General features: G+C 34.0%; 3 protein-coding genes across 6 annotated transcripts; 2 read left to right on the top strand and 1 right to left on the bottom strand.

The window, feature by feature from the left end:
* The first annotated feature begins 876 nt into the window (after positions 1–876).
* Positions 877–6,892, top strand: LOC18595800 (uncharacterized). Its single transcript, XM_007023907.3, has 7 exons — positions 877–1,584; positions 1,679–1,992; positions 2,793–3,527; positions 3,755–3,883; positions 4,899–5,102; positions 5,879–6,079; positions 6,413–6,892. Exons 1-7 carry the CDS (start codon positions 1,317–1,319, stop codon positions 6,533–6,535), a joined length of 1,974 nt encoding a protein of 657 aa, XP_007023969.1. The 5' UTR covers positions 877–1,316; the 3' UTR covers positions 6,536–6,892.
* A 3,744-nt stretch (positions 6,893–10,636) lies between these two features.
* Positions 10,637–17,541, top strand: LOC18595798 (protein ANTI-SILENCING 1). 4 transcript variants are annotated; one of them, XM_007023903.3, is made up of 13 exons: positions 10,637–11,523; positions 12,572–12,740; positions 12,817–12,996; positions 13,100–13,431; positions 13,568–13,594; positions 13,965–14,057; positions 14,379–14,457; positions 14,600–14,690; positions 16,255–16,363; positions 16,497–16,613; positions 16,693–16,718; positions 16,955–17,043; positions 17,162–17,541. In XM_007023903.3, the coding sequence occupies exons 1-12, from the start codon at positions 11,170–11,172 to the stop codon at positions 16,992–16,994; spliced, it is 1,617 nt and encodes a 538-aa protein (XP_007023965.3). In that variant the 5' UTR covers positions 10,637–11,169; the 3' UTR covers positions 16,995–17,043; positions 17,162–17,541. The 4 variants fall into 4 exon arrangements, with proteins under 4 accessions (XP_007023965.3, XP_017978149.2, XP_088663656.1 ...); XM_018122660.2 differs by having other exon boundaries at positions 14,597–14,690; XM_088807530.1 differs by lacking the exon at positions 16,693–16,718.
* Positions 17,542–17,982: 441 nt separating this feature from the next.
* Positions 17,983–21,090, bottom strand: LOC18595797 (putative histone H2A variant 3). The gene is made up of 2 exons (XM_007023902.3): positions 20,831–21,090; positions 17,983–18,579 (listed from the first exon to the last, which is right to left on the bottom strand). Exons 1-2 carry the CDS (start codon positions 20,936–20,938, stop codon positions 18,283–18,285), a joined length of 405 nt encoding a protein of 134 aa, XP_007023964.1. The 5' UTR covers positions 20,939–21,090; the 3' UTR covers positions 17,983–18,282.
* Positions 21,091–21,342: the final 252 nt, after the last annotated feature.

Genomic DNA, 21,342 nt, shown 5'->3' with positions numbered 1-21,342 from the left:
AAAAATCTTTATATAAGTTAAAAAATTTAAAATAATATTTCTTTCTTCTATTATTTTAATTAAATTTTTATATTTTTATTTTATACTAAATAAATATATTTGATTAATGCTGATTAATTTTTATTAATAAAAATATTATTTATTATTTTATATTTACATATTTTATTATGAAATTGATATAAAAAATAAAAAATAATATATATATTTATATTATCATATCACATCAATATATTATATTATCATTCATTATGATATGTCATTATTATCTGAAATAAAATAATAAATAATATTTTTATTTAACATTAACTATTAATAATTAATAATAAAAAGGATTTTTTAAAATTAAAATAAGAATATAAGTTACTTGATTGGAAGTAATAATAAAATAAAAATTTATTTAAATTTTTTGAATATTTTATATATTTTTTAAACATAATGAAGAAAAAAATTTTCTTTATTAAGATTTAAATGATACTGTGGGATATCAATTAGGTTTTAAATGGGGCAAAATTTGCGATTAATCCACTTCAATTACATTTGAAAGAAAAAACGAAAGAAAGAATTTCTAGAAAGGGCAAATTCGTCAAACAAACAAATTAAAAAAAAAATACTACGTAGTTATTGTCAAAAATAAAAAGAAAGAAAGGAAAAAAGCTGCCAGATACGGTCCAGGCCGGAATCAAGCGGTGTCAGATTACCAAAAAAATTGTGCTGATTAATCATTATTTTCTCCCCTTTCAATCTCTGCCACTACAGTTTAAGATTACAGTAATTTAATTAAAATGATTCAAAACGACAAAAACATAGAAAGAAACCCCACTTAATAAAAAATAAATAAATAAAATATAAAATGAACTAAAACGAAAAGAGAAGAGAGAGAGCGAAAATCAAAGAAGAAAGAAGAACCAAAACACAGCGAGAGAAAGAGAGAGGATTCAGAAAACAGAGACAACTCCATACTTTCTAATGCCTCTGAGAGGATTATATTAAAATCTAAAGCTTCCATTTCTCTCTCTCTCTCTCTCCTCTTATTTTACCCTTTTGGAAACCTAGAGGAATGGTGTTTCGGTTCACGACGCACCACTCCGATATCCTGCAGCGGTGAATTTATCCTTTGCCCCATTCCTTAGTCGGTAGATGGCCGAGAGGCCACCCCATCCGGCATTTCAATCGGTTTTGTCTAGGGTTTCTACTCCAACTTAATTTTATTAAACAAAAAGGAAAGGAAAGAAAATTTTCTTTTTTTTTTTTTAGGTTTTTGCTTTTAAATCTGGAAGAAAATATAGCAGCCGTCCGATTCGATTTCGATTCCGATCATGGTGATGAAAGCATGGATGGTGGTGGAAAAAGGAAGGAGGATCGTACGGACGGCTTTTTTCATGGTGGCGATGTTGGCCTCGCTTCTAGCTTCGTCTCTACCGCTGCTGGTGGCGGTAGGCGACATCATGGTCCCTTTCCTTTTACTCTCAAGCTTCACGTGCGTGACGTGCTACGGTTTCAACCAACAGTTTCGTCGTTACGCTTTCAAAAACTCCTTAGCCGATATCCCTCTCGTATCCATCCTCAGATCTATCATCATCACCTGTACGAGTTTTATTCTTAATTTTCTTAATTTTAAAAAAAAAAAAGAAATTTATTTAAATATTCAGTAACTTTTGTTTTTGGTTATAATTGGCAGGTGTATATTCGATGTGTGATGGTCCAGCATTGTCCCATGGACCTTACTTAGGAACGGTTACTTTATGTTCATTCGCTTCGATTCTTCTACTTTCGGTTAAAGCGTGTGTGTTTACGGTGAGTTCTCAAATAGAGGCAGAGGCATCGTCGGGTTCTTCCTTGGCAAGGCAAAGGCTTCACTTGAAGAAATCATGGGGGATGCCTGTTTTGTTTCTTTCGTCAGTAGTTTTTGCACTTGGTCACACTGTAGTTGCTTATAGAACAAGTTGTAGAGCAAGGAGAAAGCTTTTGTTTCATCGAGTTGACCCTGAAGCAGTAAGTTTTCAGGCATTTCTTTTCTGGGTCATTTTCATTTTTGGTTTTTATAGTTTAGCATTTGGTTAATGCTTTTGCTACTTGGTTTTCTGGTTTCACAAAGCGAAATCCAAGCAGATAAATTGAAGTTGTAATTTTTTTCGAAAACAAATTGCATGATTGTACTTAATTTAGCATAATTTTATTAGAATTAGTGTTGCATTTATTCTGAAGCAAAAAGCAAGCAAATAATTTTTTTTTGAAATATTCGAAGTTTAAGTTTTAATGCTTTTGAAGAACAAAATGTATGATTTTTTACTTAATTATGAAATGACTATTTTAGAATTGATGTTGCATTTTAGTTCTTTGATCAGTTTTAATCAATTATGATTTTGCTTTCTATCATTTTCTTTTATTTTCTTGCAACTTTTTTAAAAGAAAAAATTAAATTGAAAAAATCAAGAAAAAAATGTAATAACTAAATGGATTATAAGTATTTGTTGCTTGTAAGAAACACTCTATCATTGCGGAGTAACATTTCTTTTATGAAGTAAGGTTTTCTTTTTCCATGTTTATTGGGAAAGAAACTGAAGTTCATGTGGTTTTAGGTGTTCGTTTGTAATCTTTATTGTTTCTTTTTTTTTTTTTGATAAACAGTTTAATGCTTTTTTAATTTCACGAAATATTATTCAGTTGTCTGATTCTACCATAGGGTAAAATAATTTAATTGCAGAGTCCTTTATAGCTTAGCTTTCTTAGCTTTTCATTGCATAGTAGGAGTTTTGTGTTTCTTTTTGGTAGTAACATTCATGTTATTGCAGGTTCTGTCATGCAAAAATGTTTTCTCTGGCTTCCAGAAGGTTCCACGATCTCCCACTCCCTCTGCAGGGAAAACTCCAAAAAGTGATAGTGAAACAAGGCGAAAGCCATTTGGGCAATCTCGTGATGAAGGAGAGCTCCCTGTCAGGTTACTTGCCGACATGGATAGCTTATTCATTACATTGCAAGGGCTTAGCATTCATTACAAGCTGTGCTTTCCTGGTTCACCCCCGAGGTCTTTGTCGTCTACCACCTTTCTAGAACCTAAACTTTGTAGCACACCACAGGTGGCTCCTGGAAAGCTAAAGCTTGATAGGCCAGCACTAAGCGTGTTGTCAAAAACACAATATCACCATCTTCACAGGAGCTATAGCAATCAATTTCACAGCTCTTCTCTTTATGCTCCACTGTTGGATGGTTCCCCAACCTCTCCTGTTCTTTCTAAAGATATTCCTGTTTTGAGTCTTGAGGATACAGTTGCAAAGGTTGAGACGAGTCATTTGAACTCTGGGACTCTACAGCAAGACATAGAAGCAAATGGCCAGTTTGGTATTGTCTTAGTGCATGGGTTTGGAGGGGGAGTCTTTTCTTGGAGGCATGTAATGGGAGTGCTTGCTCGCCAGGTTGGTTGTGCAGTTGCTGCTTTTGATCGGCCTGGTTGGGGATTGACTTCTAGGCCAAGCCGGAAAGACTGGGAGGGGAAAGAGTTGCCCAATCCTTACAAGCTTGAAACTCAGGTTAGGTTTGGCACTCTTTTGGATGTATTTGATTGTTTAGGAGTGATATCTTTCTGTGGCAGGCAGGATGAATTACCATGTGGCTTATAAGCAGTTCTGAATGCTTAGGCCTCTTGTAGTTTATTGATCTGCAGTCCTTTCTTGAGTTTTTATGGGCTTTCCTTGCTGGGATCATTTTGTATTTTTCATTTTTCAGCTTTTTAACTTAATCAGTCATATGTTTTCAGGTTGACTTGCTTCTTTCCTTTTGCTCTGAGATGGGGTTTTCTTCAGTAGTGCTTGTTGGCCATGATGATGGAGGCCTGCTTGCTTTGAAGGCTGTACAAAAAGTTCAAGCCTCGATGAATTCTTTTAATGTGAGTAAGCTCTCATGATTTATCTTTACCAATTTGGATGTTTAAGACAACAAATTGTATCTTGAGTTATATTTGGTATCCTGGTGTTATGCTATACTGACACTCCCAATTATTGGTGCTTTTACCGTTGTATAGCTACTTGAAGTGGTGAAACAAGGAAAATCTCCGGGCTGCCTATGATAAACTGTGTTTTGTCATAGACAGTTGATTGTCACATATACAAATAGGAAATTCCATTTACATTGAACCCGGAAAAATAATTTGGAAAAGTGACTTTGGTTTAGTAGTTTTGTACATTTTAGGGAATCTCACAATTTCTCCACAAGCTTTACCAGAAGGGTCATTTTGCACATTTGACCTTTCCACTTTCAATCTTAAATCAAGTAGGTAACATCACCTAGGTAACTGGTATTTTAAATGTTTATTGAAGACGTCCAAATAAAAAATGTGCAAATTAAACTTTGGTTATTTAAAGTAAAGTGAAATTTTCATCACTGAAAGGAATGGCAATTTACTTGGAGAATATAGCAGAATAAAAGAATTATTATATTAAGATGAAAACACTGTGAGGGAGGTGCTTATTTATTTATTCATGTCAGCTTTCCTGTTTCAATTGACTGGTTCCTGATGTCTGAAGAATTTTAGTTTTGCGTTTAACTTATTGGAATGTCGCAGAATTAAAAGATTATTAAATTAAGAAGAATACAGCTAGTGGGAGTTATATATTCATGTCTGCTTTAATGTTTCAATTGACTGGTTCCTGATGTCTGAACATTTTTATTTGTGGATTTAACTAATTAGAATATTTCATATCAGATTTGAGGTAGTTATTCACTATTTAGTAGTTGTGTACTGGAGTGAAATTCCAAATTGTAGACTTAATAAATTGGATGATCATTCTCTGATCAAATAAATGATGGATGACACACTTGAAACTCAGACAGTAAGAATTGCTTAAAACCTTTGAGCTTGGTTCTTACCATCTGTCCTTTATTTTATTTGTTGGTTTACTCAGATTACAATCAAAGCAGTGGTATTGCTAAGTGTTAGCTTGTCAAGAGAAGTTGTTCCTGCCTTTGCAAGGATACTCTTGCGCACTTCACTTGGGAAGAAGCACTTGGTTCGTCCACTTCTGCGAACAGAAATTACACAAGTGGTGAATCGACGTTCATGGTATGATGCAACCAAGTTAACAACAGAAGTATTGAGCCTCTATAAGGTATATTTGCTGCAAGATTAAAACGTAGAATAATTTATCTTGCTTATGAATGTGTCAATGTGTTTTATCTTGATCAAGCTGTATCATGATTAACCTTATGAAGGCATAAATATTGTTGACTAACTGCCAAGGAACAGTAGCTTCATTAAGGATTTTTCCATTTTCCTGAAAAGCTTTCTTTTCTAGTCAGTAAAATTGTGCAGGGAAATATAAAATTAGTGAAGAGGGAGAAATTTAGAGAAGATACTACAGAATCAGTGCATTGGAGTCTCAACTGCATTGCATTTTATTGAGTGCAGATGTGTAGGTTCCTTAGAACTATGTTTTATGTTGCAAAATGAATGAGTGTTTCTTTAAGGGAAGGAAACTTTAGACAAAAAAAAAAAAAAAACCCCGAGGGTTAGTGCATGCATTCACAGTGATAACATGGAGGAAAGTCAAGTTTTGCATATGGAAAGACTGATTTTAGTGAGTCCCAGTAGGTGGCTAACAGAATCTTGCAATTTGGGGGAAAAAAAAGGAGAGAGGAGCAATTTTCATCTGTGTTGCTGCAACTCTACATTTTTTTTAGCCTATGAAACAACATGCAACAAGATTATTTTGAGTTTTTGGTCACATTTTTTATAATCTTTCTGCATAGCATACTCAATCAAATCATTTTATAACAGTCATTATTTATTTTTTTAATATAAGCTTCTGAAATTGCATTAGAGCGTACTAGTTTGGAAACTTTCTTTTGTTGACCCATTTAATTGATCTGATCTTGCTGCAACCAGGCCCCACTATGTGTAGAGGGTTGGGATGAAGCACTTCATGAGATAGGCAGGTTGTCATATGAAACAATACTTTCACCACAAAATGCGACATCACTGCTGAAAGCAGTTGAAGAGATGCCAATATTGGTCATTGCTGGTGCTGAAGATGCCCTTATATCTCTTAAATCTTCCCAGGCCATGGCTTCGAAACTTGTAAATTCTGTAAGTAATCTGTTTTTGTTTGCATTGTCTGTTCTCAAAGTTTTAATAAATGAGGATGGTTAATTATTATCTTGGCATCACTCTTTATTCTGAGTGTTATTCTTCAAGAAATTGAAAGAACTGGCACACAGAAACTCTACTCAAATTCCTCTGTTGATTGTGTACAGCATTCTTGTCTTGAAAGAATGGGTTTTTGTTGCAATATGTCAAACTGGACTTGTTGAGTACTTTGAATGTCTTGTTTACAAACAACAATCTTGCTGTTTTAGGAAAAGAAATTAATTTCCATCCTTTGTCGATTGATCTAATGTTGCTACATTTGTTGCCATGCAGAGACTGGTTGCAATATCTGGATGTGGCCATCTTCCGCATGAGGAATGCCCCAAGTCATTACTTGCAGCTATTTCACCTTTCATAGGCAGATTGCTACCCAAACCAGAATTGCATAGGCAATAGGACACCTCTTTTTAACTTACATAAATAGGGTTCTCATCTCTTGTAGGGCTTTCTATCTTTATTTTTCCTTCCCCTTTTTTCTCTTTTCAAGCAATTTACCCCGAAATGAAGATATAAATTCAACCTCTTCTTTTGGGTAATTTTGATGTGTTCTGAGCCTTACCCTAACCCTAATTCTCTGGGGTGTTTGTAGAGCTCTCACCTGTTTTTTTTTTTTTTTTTTTCATCTGATTTTTGTTTGTTAAGGCTTAAATTACTGATGCTTGTTTCAACAGTTCTTGTTATTTGCCACTTAAAGGAGTGGAAAATGGCATATAATTGTACATTTATCAAATTAGCAAAGAATGCATTTGAGCATTTTGTCAAAATTCAAAGATAGTTATGTTTACAACAAGTTTGAACCCTTTGAAATTGAATCCAACTTAAGTGTGACTGTCATATCTCCCATATTGATGATCAATTATGACATTAGAATGCTTCAAATTTAAGAAAGTAAAGAAGGGTAGCATTTTAAGTAGAAGAATGATCAATTCAACCATAAAATGGGCCAAAACAGAAAGAGCAATAGACTGATGAATTAGGGTTAAAACATAAAAAGGAGAAAATGAAGGCAATCAGTGGAGGAGAGTTTGAAATGGAAACGTATAAAAAATACGGAAGTTGCATTTTAGTTGACTTTTTAATGTTGTGAGCCATAAATGATTTCATAAGTGAGATTTTGGAAATAATCATGGCCCTTCATTTAATACCATGTCAATCACAAAGCTTTTACCATGATAAAGGGATTTTGATGTTTTTCGATTAATATCAATATAAATATATTATTATTTATAATAACACAGATTTTATCTATTGTGAAGAAAAGTTGAGATCCAAAGGACTGAGACTTAAATTTGAGACCCAAAATTTTAATCCCTAGTTCCCTTTATATTCCTTCCAATATATACTCCAATTTATTGTATTTATTATCTTTTAATTAAATTATAGTATGTAATTTTTTTAATTTTTTTTAACTCTCCTTATAAATAAGTCCATACCATTAAATATTTTACTTTTTGTTTCTCATTTATCTCTTTAAATAACACAAGAATAAAAAAAAATTTATAAAAACAATTTAGCAACTATTTTTATAAAAACAATACAACAAAAATGTCTATGTATTTGCATGAATAAATTATAAATATGACTTAAATAACAAAAAGATAAAAAAAAAATAAAAACTCTTGAACTATATGTGGTTTGGTAGATTGAACAAATGAGTGTCACCACTTCATAGCACAATGGAATATCTTTCTACTCTACCACTGCATATTATTAAAGGGTTTGACATAGTACCCTAGCTTTGATTGTGTCATTATTATTCACTTTTTTTATATTTCAGTTCCCCCTTTTTTACCAGCCTTGGGAAGAAAAAGTGCAGGGAGCAAATGAAAGCAGCACCCTTACCTTGCTAGAAAATCTTTATCCATCATTCTCGTCATCACAAGTTGAGGTACATTTGCTAAAGTCCTTGAACTTTACTACTATATTTCTCTGAGTTGCTCGCATTTATATTTTGATTTCCTGAACCCTTAGGTGGACTGTACCTCTGCATTTTGTTTTTGGGTTTAACTGAGGGATTGGAGTCTTCAAATGTAACTACATATCATTGTTTTTAAATAATTCAAAAAGCACTTTTTCCATGATTTCTTGTGAAGTTTGAAGTGGGGTAAGATATGTTAACCACTGATTAAAACAATTACATATGTATGTATGTATGCATGCATGTATAGACTACCTAGTAAAGACAACAGATCCCTTGTACTTGTAGCTTGAAAATTATTTTCCTTGTGAAAGATAACATAAGTAAAAGGAAAGGGATCTTGGATTTCCAAATTGTGGCTAAACAAATGGCTTATAATATCTCACACTGCGTATTAACTGCTACACCGCTTGTCAACCGGAAAGGAGTCTATGTTCTAACTTAATTGTGTCAGACCAGCAAGCTTAAGACTTATTACTGACTTAAAAGCATGCTTCACGACACAACTATAAACCATTATGATCTTATCGATGAGTGTTTATCAAATCATTTTCCTTTGTCCTACTCAGAGATGAGACAATGAAATTCTTTTTCTAGCCCACACTCTGGTATGGCCTCCCAAGTTGCCCTGTTACTCCTTCCTGTTTATTGTCCTTCAGTTTTGATGAATGATATGCAATTTTGTTATTTTTCCTAACAGGAGGAGCTCTAGTTATATATATTTAACTCACAAGTTGCTGTAGAGGTTGCAATATATGAGTTCAAAAAGAGATGCCTGATTCAAGAAGATGGAAGGTAGCATGTATTCTTCTCTTCTCTAGCAATCTAGATTCTTTTGAAATGTCATTTTGATCTTGGACCTTCATGATGGCTATATACTACAAGAATTCGTTATTGGGGGCTTGCAAAATGCAACTGAAACTAAGAAATCAGGACCATCATCAACAACTATTAAGAATACTAGTGTTTTGTTTTCATCAATAGGAAATACTTGATACATATATAGCACCTACTGACTCAAAGAAAATCAGTTCCCATAGAGCAGGAATGTACATCAAAATACAGAAAACTTTCAGTTTAGTGTATTTTGACATTCTATTGACATAGTTGTGTTTCTTTGATGTACAGAACAGTTGTGGGTAGACGAGCGACTCTAGAGAAGTCTGAAAAACTGTTTACATATGATGGCCATTTGGTTATGGCTGCCAACGTCAAACATAGCAACATGAAGAGATGGTGATTGATGCTTCTTCAGTCACCATGCTTAACCATTATATTTGATTCATTCCTACCCTTTTTCCGCTTTTTGTTTTGTTTTTTTTTTTTCTGGGTTTCGAGGAGAAAAGCAAAGCCAACCTCTCATTTTGCCCAGCTCAACAATACTCTTGAAAATGACATGGCTATGGAGTTGGCGCTTAATGCAAGAGCAGTCAGATGGGTGGTGGAACCTGATACATGCGGTGCTACTGACTCTCTTTGGATTTCATTCTACTTTTTTAGCAATTTGATGCTTAGCCAGTTGGTATGTGCCTTCTCTGAACAGAATAAGAGGAATTCCTGGTGATCCACTTTGTGCAGATGGATGAATGGGACAGGAACATGACGAGTGAGCTCACTAGTTGGTTTATGTTGAAGGGTGGTGATACATACATTGTTCGAATATATATGTTGGAATGGTTGGATAGAGTAACAAGTCGAGAAACCACATGTTTCCAAATCGAAAACGGAAACAGGGACAAGATATGCCTGCCCTTTTAGAGCAAATGAAATTTCTGCATTGCAGATTACTGTGGATAGGTAGGTTAAGGCTATGCTTAATTGCTAAATTTTCATGTTCTTTCTTTTCAGTGAGAGAAAATTATATGTTTTAAATTAATTACTTTTCCTTGCATCAATCTCATGTTAACTTTTTATTCTCTCACTAAAAAAATTCTAAATAAACAAATATATAAGCAATTTTACTTAATTTTATCCATTTAAAAAAACTTCATTATTTGAGAGAATTATAAATAAAATTTATAAAATAAAAATGCACCTTCACGCAAATAAAATTAAATCCTTCAGTGTCCTTTTCAAAAAATAAAAAAAAAACCCTCACAGTAATTACGAGTAACATGCGCTTTTAGGTTTTAGCTTTTGTTTGAGTGCAATAATTTCGGATTATACAAAAATCAAACAATCTCTCTTCTTCTTGATTGAATTCGGATTTTGTGTTTAATCTTATATTATAAATATATAGTATTAATAATTAAATAAGTAAATACAAACATGATAAGATTAACTAATTATTGTAAGATTTAAAACACCTACATAAATATGTTTAAAAATCATGTAATATCACAAGATTAATAATTTATTAAATGTGTGAAGATAAGTTTTATACAATAAAATACAATTAAAAAATAAATTATTAATGCAATTTAATTTTTGATATGTTTAATATTATTAAATTAAAATATAATTTTATTATTTAAATTTAAAAGAAATAATTATAAAATAATTATATTAAAAAATATAATAAAATTCACTATAAATAAGACTCATGAAATCTGTTTACTGCTAAACTGGTGACTCCCCAACCGTTGAGGCGCAAGATGAGCCCACGCCCAGTTGCCCATCACCTATAAAAACGTAGCACCTGTATAATTTCCCTACCTCCATTTTTTGTTGTTCCAGTTTCAAAAAGTTTTGCAGTCGTTTTCCTTTTTCTGTGAAAGCACAAACTTGTCACAGTCATTAGAGCCTTGCGAGTTACCAGCTTTCCCTTCCTCTAGGACAAACCCTTTCAGTGACCAAACCAAACCAAACCAAAATCTTTCTCGTTTTCTTAGTTTGAATTCCTTTTGGGTTTTACTTGTTTGTTCTTTCCCTTGTAATAGTAATGTCAGCAGCAGGTTTTTTCTTTCTCTGTTTGTGATTTTAGTTTTTCTTTTTGGCGTGTTTTTAATTTTTTTTACTTGAATAATGACAATGTAAACATGTAAGTATTGTGTTCATGTACTGAAAAATACACAACAATTTGGTGGTTACTGTCTCTTCGTATTTTGCTTCTTTTTTTTCTCTCTTTCTTTTTTTAAAAAAACCTTTTGCTTTGGTTTTTCATTAACTCACAATGTCGCATCTCAAAGAGAAAAATTCAGAAGAAAAAAACCTTGGGTTCAAATGGGGTGTTGAGAAAGGCGTTGGAGGCAAAAACAGGGACATTATGTTCTACGAGTCATTTACTTACGAGGGTGAGGAGTATTTTGTTTATGATTGTGTTTACTTTTACCTTGGCCAGCCCGAAGCTTCCATAGGTAAGCTAGTGAAGATGTGTGAGGGTCCAGATCACGCTAAGAAAGTGAAAGTCGTTTGGTTTATGCGTCCGAGTGAAATTAGAAACTTTTTGGGAAATTATCAGCCGCGTTGGAATGAGATTTTCTTGGCTTCAGGTCAAGGACCAGGGGTCTCAAATGTCAATCCTGTGGTAAATTTGTCATCAGTTTTTATTGGATGTTTTATTCTCACATATTTGTCTGCATTTTTTTTTTTAATCCTCTGAAATTTTGTTGAGCTTGTTTCTGTCCTTGGTATATGTTGTATTTGGCTTTATCGTTGCTTTTGAGTTTTATTTAGTTGAGTAGCATTATTGGACCTGGTTTGGCATGTTTGGATTGTGATCAATCCTATAAGTATGTAGGAACCCGCATTTGCACTTGGGAGCAAACTCATTGCAATCAGGATACCTTTACGCAAAACAACTGCGATCAAACAGAGCTCCAAATTCACTGCCAAACGGGGCCTGAGTTTGTGTAAAACAATGGGTCTCACAAGAAGCAAACTTCTCTCATTTCTTTATTGATCTCAACTTCATTAGAGGCAGAAGGAGATACCATTTGGTTACTTGGTCTTTGGCAAAATCATAGTCAATTTGATGCTTTTATACTAGGAATGATGATATAGGAATTTTATGAGCTTAATAGTGTTCTTACATGGCTTTATGCCACCATTGGTAGAATAAAGATATAGGTACTTATTTTAGAGCAACCACAGCCGTTTCATATTGTTTGAAAGTTATTTCTACTTTTTTCTCAATCTCTGTCTGTCTTGTCTTGCTTTGGTGCCACAATGAAATGTCATGGCATGTAGCTATATAGTTATTTACCTATTCATGGTTATTTTTGCGCACCCACATTGGAGGAACACTTACCAAATCATGAAATGAAGTTTATCTATTTAAACGAGTTGTAGGACAACCGTTCTATATCTGCCATGTAAAAAGAAAATTGAAGATGTGGATATGATTTTAAATAAGCTTATAATACTGTACAATAGGTGATAAAATGGGGAAACTGACTAGTGATTGTTCAGCAAAATGGTTGTTATGGGGAGTAGTGCTTTCTGCAATATTTGTTCGTGCTGATCTAATATTGGCTCTACATTTGGACAACTTTTCAAACTGTAGAAGCTACCTGATTGGTTGTAGTGATATTTTTAATTGAACTATATATGATCTTCACGTTTTACCCATTTAGGAGTCAATTGTTGGAAAATGCAATGTTGTCTGCATATCAAATGATCGTAGAAATCCACAAGCAACTGAAGCAGACGTGAGATGGGCTGATTATTTCTTCTGCTGCCGTTTTGATGTTGGAGGGCCTGCAATATCAGATGTTTTTCCAGATATGGTAGATGGAGTTAAAGGTTAGATGTCTACTCTAAAATTTTAAATTGAGATAAGTACTATTGATACTCTAACAGTTTATTTAAATGCATGCAGTGGAGCACTTCTTCAACAAGAAAAAAGAACAAAAGCCATTAGGCCCTCCCAATCTCAAATCAAATGTTAAGGAGCAAACTGGGCTACCAAATTTCTCTTCCAAGTTAAAGGTAAAGAAAGTAATTGGCAATACTGTAAGAGATGACCATTCTGGTAGCAGACTAATCCCATTGCTGAAAGGTGATTTCAATGCATTATTTTCTAGAACAATGTAATTATAAATTCAAATGATTAGATGAAATTATATGATTAGATGAAATTATATTGCTCCTGGCACATGCAGAATCAAAGACAGCTCCTGTAGGCACGAGCAAGCAAGTGCGTTTTCCAAGTGAGAATACTCCTCCAAGGCTTAAGACATCTATTCCTAGTGGTGGGACTCAGCATGGTGGAAGTTCACACTGCCAAGTTCAAGATAAATTTGATAAAGCTGAAGTGAAATTTCCTAAAGATTCACTTACCAACACAGCTGAGGTCCAGCCTTATAAAAAGAGAAAACTTCTTCTGGATGAGAGGGCAAGCAGAAAATTTGATAATCTACATCATCAACAAGGACAGGATAGGGGCACCAAAATTGATAATCAACTTGTACAGGTTTTAAGAAGACCCCATGCAGTAAGTTTTGAGTGTTTAACTGCGACTCTTTAGTATAAGATATCTGCGAAAGCTTGTGTATGGATAAATTTGGCATTTGACTTATGACTTCAGCAACCCTTCTAAGTTCTAATATCTACCATTTTTGTCCTTGCAGGATAGCAGAAATTGGTTCAAGCAACTAGTGAGTTTCAGCCTTTATTTTATCACCATTTCCATTATTTGCTATCTAGTTGTTTTAGCAAGTTAACGGCTAGTTGCTTCAGCTTTGTTTTTTTATCACCATGTTATTTGCATCTCACCGAAGGTTCCCTGACATAGCCATAGTGTCTTTGACCTCTCGTGTAAACATTGTCCATGTTGCTTGGTTTAGTTCTTTTTGGTGTTACACCTTTTGTTATTATATAAACTTCATAACACAACGAATAGTAGCTTAAGACTGATTTGGAACTTGAAAATTAGTCATTTTAGTAGATGGCATGGTTATAATAGCATCTCTTGACCAGTTTATCTCTTATCTTCAATATATCATTGTCCCCATTATCTATCATCAGCCTTGGGAGCAAAGACTTGAGAGAGCTCAAGAAAGCGGTAGTCTAGTCTCACTTGAAAATCTGGATCCATCTTACACATCAGCAGAAGTAGAGGTATGTGATAAATTTCCTTGGTTTTGTGTATTACCCTTGTTGTTTGTTAATTAACTACATGGCTTCCCATAGAGATATATGTTTTTTAGTCTAGACCACCAAATTTGGCTTTCATGTCTTGGCTTCGTGGATGTTTGTAACTATTTTGTAATCAAGCTTTAAAAATGTTGGATTAAAGTTGTTAAATCACGTGTACTGTTGCCATTGTGCTTGGAAATGCTAAGGATACCATAATCAAGCCACAGATCTTTTTGATGTTTCATGGCCTCAAGTATTCTTTATTACTTTTATTTATTAATTTATTTGAAATTTCCTTGTCAGGATCTTGTTTGGCATGCATTTAAAGAGAAGGTTGAAGCAAAAATGATAGAGAAGAGTACTTTTTCATGCCCTCACTATGGTACATTACCTCCTTGTGGCTTCCATGCATATAGAAACTTTGTCTAACAATCACATGAACTCTTTTGAGATTGGTCTTTGAGTTATCAGTTGTACAAATTCAACCCTGAATTTGTGAATATAGCATCTCTATGTTTTAGCAGGTAAGGCTCTTATTATATTCAAGTCAAAAGAAGCAGCTGACGCAGCAATTTCCCATTTAACAAAGAGATGCTTAGTGCTAGCGGATGGGAGGTATTTTATAGGTTTTCTTTGTTGTTGACATCGAAAGTTTCCCTTATTAGATTTTTTCCCTGTTTCAGCATGCAAAACACATTACAATGTTCTTTTACTTGGATTTTTTTATGCTCTGTTTCCATGAAATCAGCTGCTGGAATCTAGTAGTTAGGATTTCATTCAACAGATTAAATCCAGGGTAATTATGTTGTTAATCAATTTTATTAATTTTGAGAGAAATCAGTCTAAGTGTTGAAGGAGTGAAGTAGGTGGGGTTTAGGGTGGATTTGCCACTTTTTTAAACTCACAAACTGCATTACTCCTTGAAGAGAAGGTACATTTTAATCCCCTATAATTGGTTATAGAGGTTGCTAAGATTCCTTCTAGTTTTTCCAGAGGAAGAAAAGTGCCTGCCTTTTATGAACTTCTTTGGATCAATCAAACCATCTAAAAGTATTTTTATGTAGTTATCAAGTACTTGTCATATTCACATTCAATGATGTTAGTCATCACCATGAAGCCGCTTTTTTATTCCTGAACAAGGAAAGTAATTTCTGGAGTGGATGCTTCATCCAAGCACCTTTTATACGCTTAATCACTTGATTTTTAATAAACTTATTAGCAAATGTTGACCTGTTCTACTTGTTACTTAAATATAAGGATACAGAATACCTTGGAGGGTCAATATCACCTCCTGACCAGTAATGTGCTTGAACTGAGAAACTATTTCTGCATTTGCCATCACGTCAGATTTTAAATCATCCTTTCGATACAAGTGGTATATGTACACAATTTAAATTGAAATTCTTATTAATGAGCAAGAGTTCAACTGTAGAAAAATGTAGCCATGTAGGAAAGTTGGAAAACAATGTGGATGGTTCCTCATAGAAGAAAAGGGAAAAGAATAGCTGAGAATATGGGGAACAGCTAGTTGATAGGGGTAGTAACATTATTATTATTATTTTGCATTAGCTTTTGTGTCATGTGCATTGCATGTGATTTGACACGTTAATTACATTGACATACTCAAAAACTTACATTGAGAATTTAAATATCTATTATTTATAAAGATAGATGATCCTTTTATTGGATAACATTATGAATTTGTTGAGCACAAAAAATAATAATTTTAACAATCTGCTTTTATAACAAAAAAAAAAAAAAGCATCATTAAGAATAAGTAAATTTGCATGATAAGATATCATATCATAAAAATTGCTAATCGATACAATGTTTCCGAGTTTCAAATAAAGCACAATTTATAATAGTGATGACATGAAGTAGTAAGAAACTCTTAGGATTCTAACTTCTAAGAATGAGTAGAATTATAAATTACTTAATAATAAAATTAGACTAGATTTTTGCCAACATGGATGGCATTTAATGTCGTATATGCTTTTTTTATGAATAATAGTGTATACACTAACATGCAAGGAAACTTTAATCAAGTTAAACATGTTTAATTGAAAGTCGTTGAATTGAATTAGTTGTTATGAATTAGATAAATCTTATTTCATAAAAAAAATAGATAAATTTTTTATTGCAGAAAAATATTTTTACAAATAGCTTGCTTTGATTGCAGACCTGTTATTGCTAAGAGAGAGACTTTGAGGAAGCCTAGCAAATTAGCTGGATTTGTCGGTCATCTTACCATTGACAGAGTCCAGCATAAGAGGCAAACTGAAGAGATGGTAACATCATTTTTATATCAACAAATTCATGCTTTATTGAAATATTGATCTACTCTTTTCTTTTCTTTTTCTCTTTTTAACTTTTTTTGTTAAAGGGTGCTATTTGAATTGTCCGTTTTTTTTTTCCTTCCAGAAAAAAGCAAAGTCAACATCGCATCCTTCCCAGCCCAATAACATTGAATATGATATGGGAATGGAGTGGCGAATACTGCAAGAAAAATCAGATATGTGGTGGAAGGCATTACATGAGGTGTTGACATCCTAAGTTCTTTTTTACTAGTCAAGCTCCATTTGCTCATTTATTTTGCTACTTACCTTTTTCTCTTTAGGTTTTGCTGCATCCTCAAAGTCAAAGGTAAAATAAATGCAAATTACCAACAGAAACTAAGAATGGGATTATGTAGGATGAATAAGAACGATATCATTGGGCATATCCAAAAATAGGAGAAAATTTACTCATCAAAATTCTCTTATCCCATTTTACCTATGATTCTCTGTTCATAATTGGTTACATACATGTGTTAAAATTGTTATGGTCTCCTGTTTGTCTCTGGGGATAACTTTTTTGCTGTTCTTCTCTCGTGTCAACAGCAACAAGCAAAGGAGATACAAAATGTTAGGAAACAGCTGAAGATGAAAAGCAGTAGCTAGTTGCATTTGGAGGTGTCAACTACCTTCTGGTAAAGCACTTGATCTATCAACAAAAACTTATTCAGTTTGCTGATGTTCCTACTTTATAGCTCTGGATTTAGTTTAGTTTCTGCATTATGTAACACTGGCTGGATTCTTATCTTACAGGAAAGGTTTCCTTTTGTTTTTCCACATTGCAAAGATGTGGACAAGGGTGTCTCCTATTTTTGGACAGCATACAGGGTCACACCCAGCATAACAATGTCAGAACCTATACTGAAACAGATGTTCAATTTTTTGTGTGTAAATTCTTTGCCTCATCCTATTTGGATATCCCACACATTTTTGCGGTCACCTGGGAAAGTAACTATGTTTGTCAACTTGTACAGTGAAAATTTCTTCAGCATTTTAGGCATTCAATTCTCATATGAACATTCTAATTTTAGGTTCATATTTAAGTTCAATTTTTGGTCCCACTTCAGTATCTCATTGGCTCTTTTCTTAGCCAAAGGTGTGTGGGTCAAATCACATGGTTGGAGCAAAAAGGATTTGAGGCTACTTGGTTACTGAAATGAATGTTTGCATGCATGCAAAAATTGCCTGAATTTGCTCTAGGGTCTTCATAAGATTTAATGTGATATGGATTATTACATGATTTATGACGTTTTTATTAAACTGATTCAATAAAATTAAATCAATAAATTTTACTATTAGAGAAACTAATTGTTTCTCTTCTCTGGTGTAAGAAAGGTAAAATGAATATAAAATTCACACAATATCATTAAACTATGTATCTACTGATATTATTTCAAAAGGAAATGTTCATTCTCAAATCTTAAGAGGTGGAGATAATTTACTCTTTAAAATTTTGTTTAGGGTAAGAACCAGAAAAGATCAAAATTTCATTTTACCCCCGCAAAAAGACGTGGGGAAATTCAGCACTTCTAATGGTAAATCATAATGCTGAGGACATAGGGGTCAGTGAATAATTTTGGAGGAAAAATCGAAGCAAGAGATTAGTATATAACAATGGAGAAAAGAATCACTCTTACACCCAGACCCTCCTAAATTTTTTGGTAACTGGCATTTCAAGAGAGCATCCATAGAGCCTATCACCAGTTTGCGCTAGAATTGCAACTCGAAGCATCTTTCTAATTCAACATCCTGAATCTCCATAATCAGCTACTGACACAACAAGTATCCACCTTGTCCATTAACAAGCAGGCCTCAAACATTTTCTCTGAGGTTTATGGGTACAGACACAAACGAACAGAGACCAATTACATAAACTACTCCTTAGATGATTTGTTGATAAGTGATTTGTGAATATGTGGGATAACACCACCACCTGCTATGGTTCCCTTGATCAAGGTGTCAAGTTCTTCATCACCCCGGATAGCAAGCTGCAAGTGCCTAGGTGTAATACGCTTAACCTTCAGATCCTTGCTTGCATTACCTGCCAGTTCTAGCACTTCTGCAGTCAGGTACTCCAGTATCGCAGCTGTGTATACAGCAGCTGTTGCTCCAACCCTTCCATTTGCATTAACCCTTGTCTTCAGCAGTCGGTGGACTCGACCCACTGGGAACTACAGAGAGTACAAACAAAACAAAGGTTCATAATGAGAAGCAAATAATTATATTTTAGAAGAATTACAGAAACAGTAGTTCTCTTAGAGTGCAAAGTACAATAAAATTATCCAGTCTATCACGTATCCTACAGATGATGATGCTAATAGTAATAAGCCTTGACCACATATAGAAAACCCAATTTCAGCAAAACAATTTAGCATGCAGGATACATTCTCAATTAAACATGGAGGAGGATGCTGATTAGGAAGATTTCAGAATCAATTCAACATACCAAAAAGGCAAAGACACCTACAGGTAGCCTAGAAGCAAGACAAGTTGCAGATAATAAAACAACCATTGTTTGTAAATTTGGCTAACTAGATATCTAAGACAAGTGCACAGAACTTTTTGATGGCACTTGACCTATCCAAACTGTATTTGAAAAATACAACCAATCCAACCAGAATATCTACCTACAACAACCAAAGGGCACAACTTCATGGTAGTAAGTGATATTCTGATGTCTATGGTGATCAAGACAACAAGGAGTCCAAATAGGCAGCAAAACCAATATATATAAAAAAGGCAGACCAACATGACTTGCTCTCCATGATAAATAAGATCAATCCATCCAAGCCTTTTGCTTGATGAGTTAACCAAGACTCCCTCTCCCCACCTGCACCCTCTCTCTCTCTCAAACATATCATTGTAATCATGTTGCATCTAGACTTTAGGAGGTCAACAAAAATTGGTTCAGCAGGCTGCATCACACAGCCGAGTATAATGAGAAAAAGAATTAACTGACACAGAAATACTGATTTGAAATGAAATTCCTTATAAGAAGTCTCCCCCCCCCCCAAAAAAAAGTTGCCTAGAGTATATTAGCTGCCAACTACAAGCCTTGTGGAATATACAAAAGGACCATACATAGCAGTTATCATAATTGACAAGACCTTAACAGACATCCACATAATGGTGTGCTTCAATCCCTTATGAAATTTGCAGCCAACCCAAATAAACCTTCACTATTGGGTTTCATTTCATGGCAGTTGATTTTAATGTGTGCCTCAAGCTCATTCAGATAAACATTTAAAACAGCAAGAAAAAAAACAAACAATATCTTATGAATATCAAGTTGGCTTACTCTTATTAATAGCCATCATAATATATTAAACCAGTAAACAAAACAAGCCCAATAGCAAATTAGCCCATTTTAAACCAGCATATCCTGAATTGTAGTCATTTGAACTGGACCAAGAGTTACCATCTAGTTTTTCACACATATCATATGCCTCAAACCTCCTTCACAAAAATTTCCCCAGCTCCTTGGAAAAAGGAAATTACATACAAATCTCAGAAGCTATGAGAATTACTCCGTTAAATGGAAAGGCAGAAGCAGATATATCAATGGGAACAAATTGTCCCAATTCCCCACCCAACTTTCACCTATTCTATTTCACTCTCATCATGCAAACAAAATAATAATTAAAAAAGCAGAATTCTGGACCACAAATGTTCATAGAACACATAAGTTTCCCCTTGCAATAACTAAGGTCATACAACATATAAAACCTGATAATGAAAAGTTACCAACAAAAAGCACAGTTAATAATACCGACATTCAAACATCAACAGAGACAACTACTACCTTCAGTGGCATCCTTTGCAACAAAGCTACAAAATATATTTATAAAAGGGCAATTTAACAAGATAAAGTGTTTACCATCGGAAATAATAAGGACAACCAATCCAAATGGTTCATACCCACAAGTCAAAATGAACAGAAAAAGCTAAAGATTATTGGAGTTGCATCGATTGCCAAATTATCTATGGATAAATATTTATTTTTCGGCTATCGCCCCCCTTTAAATTGCAAAACTTTGTTTACCTTGATGTGATGCGATAAGTTAGGCAAATTTCCACAAAAAAAAGCTAAATACTAATGCAAATTCCTGCTTAAGCATTTCCAATGTAATTTTAACAGTTCTTTTTTTTTAAAAAAAAAGAAAACAAAAAAAGCCGGAAGACTGATACAAATAAATTAAATAATTGTAAAGCATTAACAGTGAGAATAAAATTAACTAAAATAATAAAAAAAAAGAATCAAATTTGCTTGATCTTAGACTATACTTTTTCCTAGAATTAAACAATGCTTCATAGATAAAACTCACAAAATGAAAACCTGATTCACGGACATCATCAAAATCAAGCAGGAAATTAACGGGAAAAAAGGGTAAGAAAGAGAGAGAGAGCGAGACAGAGAGAGACCTGGAGACCAGCGCGAGAAGAGCGAGAGACGGGTTTCTTCTTGTCCTTGTCCTTGTCCTTAGTGGATTTGCCAGCCGTAATCAACCCTTTCGCTCCTTTTCCCGACATTTTCCAGGGTCAAATTGTCTAGGGTTTGTCCGCAGAGAATCTGCGCTTCTGAGGAAAAGCGAGAATGGATAACGTTTCAGTCAAGCGAAAGAGTAAATAAAGAGCCAACAAGGCCCTGAGACTGAGACCAATGACGTTAAAGGGACTGGAACGAAGCACGATTTCGAGATCTTGACTTTTTTGTACCCGGTTTATTTCTTTCTTTGACCATATTACCCTCCCTCTCTCCTTCAAATTACACATCTGTCCTGATAACGGTTTAATGGTAAAAAACACAACTTTGAGAATATTTAGACCTGACAATTTTAGACACGACATGAAAAAAATACAAGTTAAACAGATTTTGAGTTTAGTTTTAACATGTTTAGTGTCTAATCGTGTCTGATACGTTAAAACATAAAAAT

The sequence above is a fragment of the Theobroma cacao genome, chromosome 6 (assembly GCF_053813885.1).
Source record: "Theobroma cacao isolate CCN51 chromosome 6, ASM5381388v1, whole genome shotgun sequence".
Lineage (NCBI taxonomy): Eukaryota > Viridiplantae > Streptophyta > Magnoliopsida > Malvales > Malvaceae > Theobroma > Theobroma cacao.
This window is presented reverse-complemented; position numbering and strand designations above follow the sequence as displayed.

Coding starts and splice junctions, on each gene's coding strand:
- LOC18595800 (XM_007023907.3), top strand. CDS start 1,317: ATGGTGATGAAAGCATGGATGGTGGTGGAAAAAGGAAGGAGGATCGTA. Junction 3,884..4,898: donor CCTCGATGAATTCTTTTAAT/GTGAGTAAGCTC, acceptor TGGTTTACTCAG/ATTACAATCAAAGCAGTGGT. Junction 6,080..6,412: donor CTTCGAAACTTGTAAATTCT/GTAAGTAATCTG, acceptor GTTGCCATGCAG/AGACTGGTTGCAATATCTGG.
- LOC18595798 (XM_018122660.2), top strand. CDS start 11,170: ATGTCGCATCTCAAAGAGAAAAATTCAGAAGAAAAAAACCTTGGGTTC. Junction 14,458..14,596: donor TTTTTCATGCCCTCACTATG/GTACATTACCTC, acceptor TCTATGTTTTAG/CAGGTAAGGCTCTTATTATA. Junction 16,614..16,692: donor GGTGGAAGGCATTACATGAG/GTGTTGACATCC, acceptor TTTTCTCTTTAG/GTTTTGCTGCATCCTCAAAG.
- LOC18595797 (XM_007023902.3), bottom strand. CDS start 20,938: ATGTCGGGAAAAGGAGCGAAAGGGTTGATTACGGCTGGCAAATCCACT. Junction 18,580..20,830: donor CTTCTCGCGCTGGTCTCCAG/GTCTCTCTCTGT, acceptor TACTCTCTGTAG/TTCCCAGTGGGTCGAGTCCA.